This window comes from Hippocampus zosterae, chromosome 13 (assembly GCF_025434085.1).
Source record: "Hippocampus zosterae strain Florida chromosome 13, ASM2543408v3, whole genome shotgun sequence".
Taxonomy (NCBI): domain Eukaryota; kingdom Metazoa; phylum Chordata; class Actinopteri; order Syngnathiformes; family Syngnathidae; genus Hippocampus; species Hippocampus zosterae.
Window position 1 is genome coordinate 17692788 of NC_067463.1, and position 14202 is coordinate 17706989.

At 43.5% G+C, this 14202-nt stretch overlaps 1 protein-coding gene across 4 annotated transcripts; it reads left to right on the plus strand.

Annotated features, from left to right (window-relative positions):
- Positions 1 to 7: 7 nt before the first annotated feature.
- slc26a11 (solute carrier family 26 member 11) lies at positions 8 to 11666 on the plus strand. Of its 4 annotated transcripts, XM_052083294.1 has the most exons (16): positions 8 to 115; positions 2105 to 2258; positions 3224 to 3316; positions 3427 to 3678; positions 4475 to 4667; positions 4874 to 4959; positions 5233 to 5485; positions 5560 to 5738; positions 5824 to 5896; positions 8158 to 8269; positions 8372 to 8427; positions 9462 to 9602; positions 9682 to 9809; positions 10388 to 10487; positions 10579 to 10712; positions 10966 to 11666. In XM_052083294.1, exons 4-16 carry the CDS (start codon positions 3466 to 3468, stop codon positions 11068 to 11070), a joined length of 1773 nt encoding a protein of 590 aa, XP_051939254.1. In that variant the 5' UTR covers positions 8 to 115; positions 2105 to 2258; positions 3224 to 3316; positions 3427 to 3465; the 3' UTR covers positions 11071 to 11666. The 4 variants fall into 4 exon arrangements, with proteins under 4 accessions (XP_051939254.1, XP_051939255.1, XP_051939256.1 ...); XM_052083295.1 differs by lacking the exons at positions 8 to 115; positions 2105 to 2258 and adding an exon at positions 2921 to 2952 and having other exon boundaries at positions 3286 to 3316; XM_052083296.1 differs by lacking the exons at positions 8 to 115; positions 2105 to 2258; positions 3224 to 3316 and having other exon boundaries at positions 3416 to 3678.
- The last annotated feature ends 2536 nt before the right edge of the window (positions 11667 to 14202 follow it).

Genomic DNA, 14202 nt, shown 5'->3' on the forward strand with positions numbered 1-14202 from the left:
ATCACATGACCGAAGCCTTGTGACGCTTTAGAGCCGGAAGACTGGGTGGTGATGCTTTTTGCGAAGTGTTTCGTGCACCACTGAGCGGAAAACGAAGACCTGTGCAATCGCAATTGTAAGATGGAACCACAATTATTGATTATTTGAACTTGTGACTTGCCCGAATTTGTTTTTTGTCGTTTTTATGCTTCTGATCCAATCACCACTTTTATAAGATGGCCGTTTCAAAATCTTAGTCGCACTTTATTCGCGCTTTGTGCCGGTTGTATCCACATTTATCAACTCGATACCGCTCATGGAGCATATGTAACTGTTTGTTATGAAATGTTACGATAATTAACGCGTATAGACACTGTCATAACAACTGAGAGAGTTGTTGCTTGAGCGTGAAAGACGGTTAGTGAACGTGTCATGTGATTCTCGTGTGTTCATAGTCTATAAACGTTTTATTATTGCTTAAGATTGTCCTTTGCCTCCGTGGGGATACCCATTCAAGCCCATCCGCCCGCAGCATTCACACCTATTGGATCTGCAGTTAAAATACAACAATCAGGATTCAGATTTGGTCATAATCACACCCACTTTAGTTGCATGTTTTACACTAGTTTACAAGTTGTCCTGAAGATTTGCAGCTAGTTTACTAGAGGATGCCCATTATTGGCTACATGTCGACGAGTGAATCCAAACTAATAAACTAGTTGAAATCGATTTGACCTTACACGTTAACTAAACGGTTTCAAAATGTGAACAAGTTCACTAGTCAATATAGAGATATCCACTTGTTACACTAGTTGGGATCATTTTCACTTTGCTTGTTAACTAGTGATACACATGTTTACTCACTAGTAAACTAGTTGGGTTCAGAGTGAGACACTAGTTAGCTAGTGACACAGATTTTCATATCACTAGTTAACTAGTGGAACGTATTTTGTCACATTTGTCAGGCTCAATGCTGAACTTGTATAGACTGATAAAATTGGGCACTAAGTGACAGGTGCACACATCTAGTTTACTAGTGAAATAATCGCATTTGGCTAGTTTACACGTCTTACAGTTCACTAGTTGTGCACACATGTCAACTAGTAAGCAATTCTCTTTTACTAGTACGATGTACATGTCAAAAGTATGCAAAAAACATGAGCTAGTGCAACAACAATCCCTAGATGTTAGATATTTGTTGCACACGTTGTGCACAGTCGCTCACTAGTGCTGCATGAACACTAACAAGTGAAAAGAAAAGTCCAACGTGTAGGAAAAATGTCAAACGTGTTCAGTCAAATCTTGCACAAGTTCATTTCTTGGTTTGACGAATGAGACAAAATGCCTTAACTAGTTGAATAAACACAAGTGTGTCTAGTTGACTAGTGACTCATTCTGGACAACTAGTTTACTAGAAAGAAAACATGTGTTTCACTAGTTAACAAGTGAGGTCGAAATGAGTCCAACTAGTTAAGCTAACTAGTGACCCTTTTGAACCTCAGTAGTCAGCTAGTAAGGTTGGGAAGATCCACCTAGTGGACATAATATGCCTTACTAGTGAGCTAGTGATACATTATTAAACTGACAAGTTAACTGCTAAGGCCAGAACACCTTAACTCGTGTACCCAGTGGACATTTGGCTCTGACTAGTGAACATGTGAACTGTAACGTGATCATTCATGTCTCAATTGCTACTCAAACACTGACATGTTCACAAGTGGACTGCATGAAAATGAAACAGGCGGGACAAGAATTTTGATTGGTTAATATTCAGACAATAAATATTCAGTCTAAGAGCCCGGCTCGTAATACCTGAAAAAAAGTAGTGATTTTATAAAAACAATTCATACTTTTGATTAATCTTTTTTGTCTTTCTCCCTCTATATATACAGTGAGGTGCAAAAGTAGGTATACAGTTATAAAAAAATGGAACACACGCACAATACTTAATGTGTATTAATTATAAATATATTCAATCTTACATTAAAAATATATTCATTGTATGTGTCACTAATTTCACCGATGTGATACTTCCCGCAAAATGGTATAGATAAACACTTGAGATACTATACAGTATGCATAATGACCAGTGGGTGTGTCATGACTCTGTCCTGTCTGTCTCCAGCAGGTGGCGTTGGAGGTTCGTCCCCTCGCATTCCGCACTGCCCTCTTTAGTTCATGTTCTCTGGTGAAAGTGGTTTTTGCCTGACGTTTTGTAAAGAACCGATCCAAGGACTTCTGACACTCCTTCGAAAATGTCCAAGGCAAACATCAGCAGAGTGAGCAATCGCCCGACTGGTGAACACTTTTTCGGGGATTCACATTTACACTAGCGGAGACCTCATGGCCCGAGAGGCGAATGACGAGGACACTGCTTAAATAGGCATCTTTCTATCGACACACAGGCACACACGGTAGAGGTCCCTCTTAGCCGATGGGATGCCAAGATGATACTCGGGAATAGCCAATGGCAGAGCAGCTATAAGTGTGTTGAGTCATGAAACGCGGAGCTGTAACGGGCGATCCATACTGTCTTTTTACCTTTCGTATCTTGAAATTTCTTGCGTAACAAGTAGAGGTAGAGGTACCACTGTATTTTGAAATGTACAGCCAATAGGAAACCGTTGCATGCATTCGTATTCACCCTTATTTGCATGTAATGTAAGTGGTGGCACTAGTGCGCACGTTTATGGCCTTACATGTCAACGAGTAAGCGCTAAAATGAGCTTACTCGTGAACTAGTGCGCACATTTATGATTGCCAAAAGACACTGAAACCCTGTGTGCTTCAGCACCCCCCTTCTCCAATGTGTGTTTGCTATGTCCACTCCTGTGAGGTGTTTTTTCAGAAAGTTTCATTCACATGTGTGTACAAATAGAAACGAGTCTTCTTCTTCACATCTGCTTTGTGCTTTCAGTGTGACGAGTCCAATAACCAGTAGTCACCAGTCCAATAACAACATGAGTGACATATAAAACCGTCACGTAGCAAGGTGGTGGTGGACCCCAAAAAGCAGGCAGGAGCGGGGAGTATTTGAAGAATTGTATTTAAAACAAAGAAAACTAAATCCAAAACACACCAAGTCCAAAGTATCAAACAAAAACCATGACTAAATCTAAAACATAACAATGAACTAAAGATGACCGAAAACAAGAGCAAACAACACACATGACAGTAACGAGAAGCAACAATGACCCGACACTGAGGAGTCCCTTTATACAACTAATTACCAAATGACCAACAGGTGTGCAGCTGCCGGGGGAGCTCTACAGTGCCACCTGTTGGTCCCTAAACCGAATCATGACAAAAACAAAAGGAGGAACGTTCATCTTTCTGCGTAAGTGGATTTGATATTGTAACTACAGAACTGTACCAAAATGTAATGTTACCTGTATTTACATAACATTTCCCTCCACTTGTGATTTCTGACAACAATCACCTCTGCAGATTCTCCTCTTACACACACTACTCAACCTTTTCTTCACCATGGACCAACCTCTGCTACAAAGAGAGGAAAGAGTAAGACAGAGTGGCTGCTGCTCCAGTAGGAGGCTAAAGGCGTGGTTGCCTATTCTCTCCTGGCTACCCATATACAAGCTGAAATGGCTTCAGATGGATCTCCTTGCCGGCGTCACTGTTGGGCTGACAACCGTTCCGCAGGCGTTGGCCTATGCAGAAGTAGCAGGCCTTCCCGTGCAGGTCAGTCCTATCTATTGGATTGGATTAGATAAGCTTTATTGTCAAATGTACTGTATGTGTAACATACAGATTCCCTCTCAACATAAAACAAGAGGAGCCGCCGCGGGTGTCCGCGTCACTATCAAAAGAAAAGTTAACAAAAAAAATAATACAAAACAACACATGAGACACAGACAATCGTGCACTCTTAACAACTTTCCAGCATATACAGTACTAAGCAGTTATAGATGAAAGAGGAGCGAATCAAAGTGTCCTTTTCATATAAAGTGGTATATACGATTTTCTGATTGATAAAACAAGTAAATTGGAATACCCTTTTTTTTTAACATTTGAAAACAATGGATATTATAAAAAAAAGAATCCAGGATTGCAATCATAAAACTTTCATGGAGTCCACGTCATGTTTTAAGTAACATTTTAGCATCCGTAAATCATCAATGTAAGAAGATGTTAGCCAAAAAACTGATAAAACAAGCTAAATAAATATGAAATATAAAATGAAGGCATGAAGTTACATTTGTGACGTCTCATGGCATCTTGGTTTCAAGGAATGATGTTGAAGTAAAGAGAAGTTTCATTTAGACGCAATGAATGCTTTGTTACCATATTATGACATCTTTGGTGTCAAGGAACAATGTTGAGGTGCCACAGTTGCCAACCCACAAGAACCAAACTATGAATCTGTTTGACTGAATTGCCCCCCCCCCCCCCCTCACCCACTCAGTGTTATGAGATGACCTCATCGTTTGATGCAGAGTTGCAGCCAATTTCAACACAATCACGTTTGCACACACAGTACGGGCTCTACTCTGCCTTCATGGGAGGCTTCATCTACACCTTCCTCGGGACATCCAAGGATGTGACGCTGGGTCCCACGGCCATCATGTCCCTTCTTTGCTTCTCGTTGGTGGGGGGTGAACCGCACCGAGCTGTGCTGCTCAGCCTCCTCTGTGGTCTCATCCAGGCTTCCCTGGCGTTACTAAGATTAGGTGAGGGGAGGAAACCACTCAAGTCATGTGAACATGGAGCGATTTAATTTAGGAGCGGTTGACCTCACAAAAACAAGCGTCACATTCTGTCGAAGGATGTGTATCCATTACGAGCTTGACAAAGAAATATGGTCTTACATTCCGCTGCGACATCTACTTTGCCACGTTGCAGGTCCAAATGTAACGTGTTAAATCTTCTGTTGCAGGCTTTCTCTTGGACTTCATCTCATTCCCTGTTATAAAAGGTTTCACTTGTGCTGCGGCAATAACAATTGGCTTTGGGCAGGTGAAGGTGAGGTAATCATTGTAATTGCACAAACACAAGGCACCAAGCAGTGAAAACACACAAACGAGAGCAATAAGAAAATGCCCTCTAGCAATAAAGTTAATCGAGCCAAAGTAACAAATTAACATACGGTTAGCTGAATAGGCGTCACATTATTTCATGGTTCATCTGATGATACTATACAGTAATTTTTCAAAGGCTTTCCGGAATGATGACACATGTGACATTAACAGTTAATTTTCCCCCTGGCCTTTTTCATATTTAAAATTCTATTTCTAGAATATCCTGGGACTCCAAGATATTCCCCACGAGTTCTTCCCACAGGTTTACTACACATTTTACAAGATGGCCGAGGCTCGAATAGGCGACGTGGTCCTTGGTCTGCTCTGTATAGCCTTGCTGATCATGTTGACGTCAATGAAGACGAGTCTGGAACCCGATGATGATGATGGTGATGATGATGCTCCCAGTTTCCCCAGATCGGATCGGATCGGATCGGCTGCCAGAAGATTTGTGTGGGCTGTTGCTACCAGTCAGTCCCTTCATTTGGCCTGCAGCGTGTCTGCACAACAGTTCTCCTTCAATGTTTTTTTGTGTTTTGATCAGTGCGTAACGCCCTCGTCGTCGTGGCCGCATCTTCTTGCGCCTTTTCCTGCGAAGCTTCTGGCCTTCATTTTTTCTCAATCACTGGGCATGCCTCTCAGGGGCTTCCACCCTTCAGGCCCCCGCCCACCTCAGACACCACCGCCAATGGCACTGTGGTAACATTTGGAGAGATTGTGGAGGTAAGGAGTCCAGGTGAGGGCGGGACATTTTTTTTGTAACCATCTCACGGCTGATGTCTTTGTCTTCCTCTTTGTACGTGCACAGGGCTTTGGGGGAGGTCTAGCTGTGATTCCTTTCATGGGATTGCTGGAGAGCATTGCAATTGCAAAAGCTTTTGGTGAGTTTCTGTCAGAGATGCTCACTTGGACAGTTGAACAGAGACTCGACCAGGAACAGATTGTCTTTCACTGCCAGGCACTCTTGAAGCCGCACTAACTCGTGCTCGCTTCTCAAACCGAAAACCCGAACTTCTCGCAGCTCCTGCTGGCCTTGATGGATAGTTTATGCAAATTACAAGTGACCATGTCTGAAAAACATTCCCTTTTTCATTTCAATGACACTCCCCTCAGTGGAGGCCAAGACGCTTCCCTGGTACAAGTACCAACATCTTCCCATGAACTGATACCTCTGTAACTTTTGCTTAAGAACATTTTATTATGCTACAGCGTATTCTGTCCTCCCTATCTGCCCGAAGTTGAATCTTTCTTCATAACTTATCAGTTAACAAGCTCCTTGGTTCCATTCACCTAAAACTGACCAGCTGTATGAACACACACGTTCGAGGTTAATTAAGCATGTAACGAAATGAAATTTTTAAACACGATAACATTGTATTTGTGTGTTCTCCATCAGTTTTCCAAGTGGACAAAGGTGCATGTTGGTATCTTCTCCGTATCCTCCGTTTTCAAGTCCACTCATCCTCACGAGGGTCGCAAGCATGAGGGAGCCGATCCCAGCTGTCTCCGGGCAGTAGGCGGGGTAGACCCTGCAATTGCAGTGCACAATATCTTTGCTAGTTAAAATGATTGAAATAATATGTTGTAGACTTAGATTAGATGCAGGATGCTTTTGTATTAAGATAAGATAAGAAACCCTTTATTAGTCTCGCAATGGAGAAATTCCCAATTCACAGCAGCAAAGTTATGAAAGGAAGAAGTAGAACAACAAAATATAGGAGCTGCTGGAAAGGCAGCCACTCTCGTGGCGCCATTTTGAAGTCAAAATAACAACAAAAAAACAACACATAGGACACAGACAGTCGTACAATCTTCACCAATTTTCTGCATACACTTTGTTGTCTGAAGCAGTTATAAATGAAAGAGGAGAGGATCAAAGTGTCCTTTCACCAGTGGATCAGAGGTGAAAATGTGCACACGTCTGCTACAAGCTAAGTTTTGAAAGCAAAAACGAAGCTGTAGCATCCATTGACGAAAAGAGATTAGTTCACTTCTCCTGTCCCACGTAATCCGCTTCAAACTCCAAGCCGCGACTCCCAGTTCCAAATCCGCATCGGCGCTCCGCGCTAACGCTCCTTTCCTCTCATCGTCGGCTCCTCAAGACCTCCATCCATCCAGCCACAGACCGTTCAACAGCACCGATCTCTCCGCTGAACAAAGCGGGGCTGTGAAAAATGCTGCCCATTACAGGCGCAAGACACAAGCGCCCCGGGACTGTCCAACAACGACAGTCAAATGGCGCCGACATTCCTCCCAGTCAAAAACAGTGCTAGTATAGCCATGATGCCGAGAAGGTGCAACCACCAAGCACAGAGTCTCCCCCTTGATGAATGTCGTGGCCAAAAAACTGCTAAAAAAAATCCACATCAGGTCCACACGACGTAACAACAAACACAAAGTGACAAAACAAACACAAAAACAACTAAAAAAGCAAGGCTCATGAGAGCACTTGCTGACGGCTGCCTACTCGGGCGCATTCTTGCATTTGGGAATTTTTCCATTGTGAGACAAATAAAGTTTTTCTTATCTTATGAGGAAACAAGAACCATACTGCAAAAGCAGCATACGCAGTGTCTTTTCAAGATGATTTCAAAAACATGCACGGCAGGCTGATTGAACACTCTAAAATTGTCCCTAGGTGTGAGTGTGAGCGCGGATGTTTGTTCGTCTCTGTGTACCCTGCGATTGGCTGGCAAATGGTTCAGGGTGTCCCTCGCCTACTGCCCGAAGACGGCTGGGATAGGCTCCAGCAACCCCGTGACCCTTATGAGGATAATGGATGGATTTGATGTAATTTGAGCACGTTTATTATTTCAGAAGTGTGTATCAAACTGGTATCCCTTCGCAGTAATCAGTAGCCAAGAGGTATTTCTCAGCTTCAAAAGGTTTCTGATCATTACTCTAATAAAATAGGAGCAACCCCCCACCCCCACCACCATCCACCCCCAGCCAAGAGAAAATTCAAGAGTCCAATCAGACAGCAAGTGTATGACATACAGGACCCTTACACATGAATGTATAAAAAAATTCATCTGTGATTGCATTAACAATCTCAATTTTACAGGTGTCGTAGAAGGACTTTTCTATTCAACACGATATTTGGGCCAGTGCTCTCAACTTTTGCCTTCTTGTTTGTCCTTAGCCAAGCAGAACAACTACAGAATAGATACCAACCAGGAACTGTTGGCAATTGGTATGACCAACGTCATGGGCTCCTTTGTCTCAGCGTACCCTGTAACCGGCAGCTTTGGCAGGTGTGTGTGTGTGTGTGTATGAGAGAGAGGGGAAGGGAAGAAGAGAGGAGGAATAAACATGGACAGTGTGTAAAAAAAATAATCTTTTGTCATCATGTTTAGAACTGCAGTGAATTCACAGACTGGGGTTTGTACTCCAGCTGGAGGGATTGTCACAAGTGAGTCTACACCTTTTTGCATTGATGTATGTTAAAAACGTTATTAAATCAGTCTTACAACAGCGCATATGCTATATATTGTTTGTTTGTTTTTTAAATATCCTGCCCACCTACACTGTCAAGTCCATCTCATTTAATGAGAACCAAAACAATATCTGAAAATGCTCCGTTTTGGTTCGACACCACTGTCTAAAACAAGCTTGATAACGATCCTGATCGGTTGAATCATGTGTGTTGGAGAAGGGAAACGTCTAAAACAGGCTGCGTAGGGGCTCTCGAGGACCAGACTCGGGCACCCCCTGGTTTAAACTACAGCCACATCAATAAATACACCTTTTTTAAATTGTGAATTAATACCATGCTACTGAACCGTGTAATGCAGAGCATGATAAAACTTTTTTTTCAATGACTTTTCATTACACCTCATTGATTAGACTGTGCGTGTGGCTATATTGCTACGGCTGATCGGTGTACGTCTATTAATCTGCACCTCGTAATGTGTCGAACCTCCAAAATCATCTCTTACTAGCTGTCAGTTGATTCCACTGAAATTGTTTGAAGTGGAGAATTGACTCATTTTAACTCGATGACCTCAGTGACCTCACCGTCACGGTCCACAAAGCCTTTGAGAAATTATGAGATGTTATAAGAATATAGTAAATGAAGTACTCAAACCTCTAACCTGCCAGAGCGCTCGACAAGGAAAATGTAATCAAACTCCTCAACATTAGAATGACACTTCTATTTTTGGAAGTTCAGTTAACAATTGAAACCACTGACGAATGTGTCTAAACATGCTTTTGCGCAGGGTCGAATCACCTTTCCCACACCTAAATGCTTTTCCTCCCGTTTAGAATAATATATATTGTTCAAACAGCTCTTCCAAAGCTACTTTCACTTATTGTATGTTAGCTTTGATCCTGAAATGTTACCGGTACTCCGGTTTTATGTGAGCATCTGATACATGTTAATTGTTGGTCTGGCCTGAACGAAAAAAAACAAAAAACTTTACTGGTATATATTTGTTTTTGCAGGTGTTATAGTGTTGCTGTCTTTGGCGTTCCTCATGCCGGCCTTCTACTACATCCCAAAAGCTTCTCTCGCTGCTGTTGTCATCTGTGCCGTCACTCCCATGGTTGACTATCGTGTCGTGACTAAGATATGGAAGATGCATAGTATGTTTTTCTGCATTTGTACACAGTGTACTGTCACAGTTTTACCTCACTCCCTTTTTTTTGCTGTGTGATCCCGAAGAGCTTGACCTCCTTCCCTTCATTGTGACCTTCCTGCTGAGTTTCTGGCGGGTGCAGTATGGAATCATAGGAGGTGTGGCTATATCTGGAGTCTTACTGATGTACACCGTGGCTCGACCTGGAATAAAGGTATTCCGGTGCAGTAGCCCTTATGTACCGTTGAGCTCCATGTTTTGGAATTTGAGGAAATGTTGCGAGTAAAATCTGTATTATTTTTAACACCAGCTACACTGATAAACCGGTAACGCATTTCTTGGTAGCATTAACTCAACAGTATGGATAGTTTTTTTTTCTCCTTGTTGGATCAAAATCCCACGTGCTGCTTCAAATCCTCAATCTCATGAGCTTGGGTTTAAACAACCCACGATTTGGCTCTGTTGCAATGTAGAGGCAGAGGAGATTAGCCTCCTGTACCTTCTGCATACCGTAGAGAGAATAATGGCTCGTGGGATTGGGACCGGGATCAGAAGACAAAATACAGAAGAATTGTTGCTGATAATACTGGTATAGTGATAATCAACAGTGATGGCGATCAATTATCAACATAATTAGTACCGGTATTATGACTACTGTACTGCAATACAGAAAAAAATGAGGCAGACACGCTATTTGTTCACTCCCATTTCTTCTTAAGGAAAATGTTCTCACAACATGCCTCCGCGTTCGTGATGACCGGTGTGTCTTCCATGTGCCTGTTGTGTGTGTAGATGTCAAATGAAGGTGTCATGCTCATCGAGTTGGCCAGCGGGCTCAGCTTTCCTGCTGCAGAACATCTGAGTCACATCATACATACACAAGCTTTACAGGGTAAGTGCTCAATCAAAAGATGAAAATCGTAAAACGTAAGAGAAAGAATGATCATTACAGTTTTTGTTGTTTTTTTCCTAATGTTCACCAGACTCTCCTCCACGGTCAGTTGTATTGGATTGCAGTCATGTCAGTGTGATAGATTACACAGTGATTCATGAGCTGAGTGACTTGCTGGGACAGTTCAAACGCCAAGATGTGCATCTAATCCTTTCCGGACTGCAGGTATACCCAATAAATAGTACATTTTCAAATTGTTACAGTTTTTTTTATTGTTAGTTTTTTTGCGGATGATGTAAAGTTGATGGCTATGGATGGCCAATTCGAGACTGCGTTCCACCGCTGATTGCGTGTCCATATGTGACAGATGCTCAAGAAAAACCTTTTGATTGCTTGCTTGCTTGCTTGCTTTGTATCTCCAGAATGTGCACTGTGATGTCTAAAAGCTTTTGTTGTCTGTTTTTGCATCCCCCACCAGCCAAATGTCCTGGAGATTCTTTTAGCTGCTGATCTGGAGGGCCTCCGATATGCTGACGGTGTTGAGACAGCACTGCAGATGGGATCGGGGAACCTCAATTTATAATGTAGGAAGTGATGTTTCCCGATGCACACTAAACTAAACGGGAGATCCTGCACGGACACAAATGGTCCAGGGGAGAATGTGGTCTCCAAATACCCGCTTTACAGATCTGTGATCTCCCTCGACAACTGGACATCATCTGCCCGTGGAGGTTCCTTATAAATGTGCTTTGTGCACTTCGATTTCCTGCAGGGACTTCAGCAAATGAGTTTCTTATTCTGCCATGTCAAGGACTGCGCCATTTAAGGTTACCTGAAGTAATTTTTGAAAATCCCCAAGGAAATATTTTTATGTCACGAGTACCCATTCTGGCGGCCCGGTAGTCCAGTGGTTAGCACGTCGGCTTCACAGTGCAGAGGTACCGGGTTCGATTCCAGCTCCGGCCTCCCTGTGTGGAGTTTACATGTTCTCCCCGGGCCTGCGTGGGTTTTCTCCGGGTGCTCCGGTTTCCTCCCACATTCCAAAAATATGCATGGCAGGCTGATTGAACACTCTAAATTGTCCCTAGGTGTGAGTGTGAGCGTGGATGGTTGTTCGTCTATGTGTACCCTGCGATTGGCTGGCAACCGATCCAGGGTGTCCCCCGCCTACTGCCCGGAGACGGCTGGGATGGGCTCCAGCACCCCCCGCGACACTTGTGAGGATCAAGCGGTACGGAAGATGAGATGATGAGTACCCATTCTTTTCTATTGGTCACTCAGACAACTGTGAGCCTGAATGTGTAGCACACAATGTCGAGACATTTCACCAAATAACACTATAACAATGGCAAAGAGCAGTTAATGGGAGAATCAACAATGCAGCTGACTGGCACTCGGCATTCTGTAAATGACATCAGTCGCAGGAGATTGCCGAATAAAAGCCTTTTCATTGTTAAGCGCGTTGCTGTGTGTCGAACTACGAATCTGGGTGGGTCATGTTAAAAAAAAAATTAACGAAGCTATGCATGAAGTAGTTTTACCTCCAAGTATTACTCAAAATATAGATTAACACCTGGGGTGGCAAGGCATTGGGTGAAGGGGGCAGCAGTCATGACTTGCCACCCTGTAAAAACTCCTGTTGTGTTTTCAAACCCATTTTCAAGGAGTTTGATGTGCTGCCAAAAGCAAATTGCTCACCACGACATCTTCAAGCGAGAGTCTGACTTGCACTGTATTTGTTTACGGAGTACACTTGTGGGTAAAACACAAAGCAGCTAGTGCTACACTTCCTGTCATTTGCAATTTAGTCTCCGTATGTTCCATGTGGGAATTTGTATTGTCGCGGAATAATCAGAATGAGATTCCAGTGATGTTTTTACTAGCTGCCTGCAACCCACCAATTGAGCATCACTGCTCGAAGATACCATGCGTGACATTCCAGAACCATTTCTGCAATGTCATGTCAGTTCATATCTGTAATGTGTTGTGCTTAGATTGTTCCGCGAAGAAGATTTTGCAACTCAGGTAAAAGAAAGGTACGATATATTTGTATGAGTAGAATTGTTTTATTTTGAATATAGTTCAATGAAACCTAATGCTTAATTTATTGTTTGTCAAGCACAAGATGGAAACTGAACAAATCGTTTTCATATATATATACATATATATATATATATATATATATATAAATCACCAAGGTAGTCCGCACTGAAGGGGCCTCACTCCCTGAAGGAACAATAGCAGACATTGAGGACAGCTACAAGTACCTTGGTATACCACAAGCCAATGGCAACCTCGAACTGGCAACAAGGAAAGCGGCTACGGCCAAATACCTCCAGCGAGTGAGGCAAGTCCTAAGAAGCCAGCTCAATGGCAAGAATAAGACCCGGGCAATAAACAGCTATGCCCTGCCAGTGATCAGATACCCTGCAGGAATAATAAGGTGGCCAAAGGAAGAGATTCAGACCACGGACGTTAAGACCCGAAAGCTCCTAACCATGCATGGAGGGTTCCATCCCAAATCCAGCACCCTGAGACTGTACGCAAGCCGAAAGGAAGGAGGCCGGGGACTAGTGAGTGTGAGAGCCACTGTCCAGGATGAAACATCCAAGCTCCATGAATACATCAAGGAGAAGGCTCCAACGGATGACGTACTCAGAGAATGTCTCAGACAATGGGGAACAGAAGATGAGGCGCTGGAAGAGGGACCATCATGGGAGGACAAGCCCCTACACGGGATGTACCACCGGACCATAACTGAAGTGGCTGATCTCAAGAAGTCCTATCAGTGGCTAGAGAGGGCTGGCCTGAAGGACAGCACAGAGGCACTCATCCTGGCTGCTCAGGAACAGGCCTTGAGCACCAGAGCCATTGAGGCCCAGATATACCACACCAGACAAGACCCAAGGTGTAGGTTGTGCAAAGAGGCACCTGAGACGATCCAACACATAACTGCAGGGTGTAAGATGCTGGCAGGGAAAGCCTACATGGAACGCCATAACCAGGTGGCTGGCATAGTCTACCGAAACATCTGTGCGGAGTTTGGACTGGAAACCCCAAGGTCAAAATGGGAAACACCTCCGAAGGTGGTGGAGAATGACAGAGCGAAGATCCTGTGGGACTTCCAGATCCAGACTGACAAGATGGTAATGGCGAACCAACCAGATATCGTGATCATAGATAAAGGGCAGAGGAAAGCCGTTGTAGTGGATGTAGCGGTCCCTAGTGATGGAAACATCAGGAAGAAGGAACATGAGAAACTCGAGAAATACCAAGGGCTCAGAGAGGAGCTGGAGAGAGCCTGGAAGGTAAAGGTGACAGTCGTGCCTGTGGTGGTCGGAGCACTTGGGGCAGTGACCCCCAAACTAGATGAGTGGTTGCAACAGATCCCGGGAACAACATCGGACATCTCAGTCCAGAAATGTGCAGTGCTGGGAACAGCAAGGATACTGCGCAGAACCCTCAAGCTTCCTGGCCTCTGGTAGAGGACCCGAGCTGAATGAGGGACGGACACCACCCGAGGGGTGAGATGAGGATTTTTTTTTTTTTTATATATATATATACACGCACACACACTACCCTTCAAAAGTTTGGGATCACTTACAAATGCCTTTCATTTTTTACAAATAAAAGCACAAGTGTATGGACCTTTTTTTTCAAGTTTGGGGTCATTTGAAAATCCCCTCTTACTCCGTTTTATTAATGACAATAACGT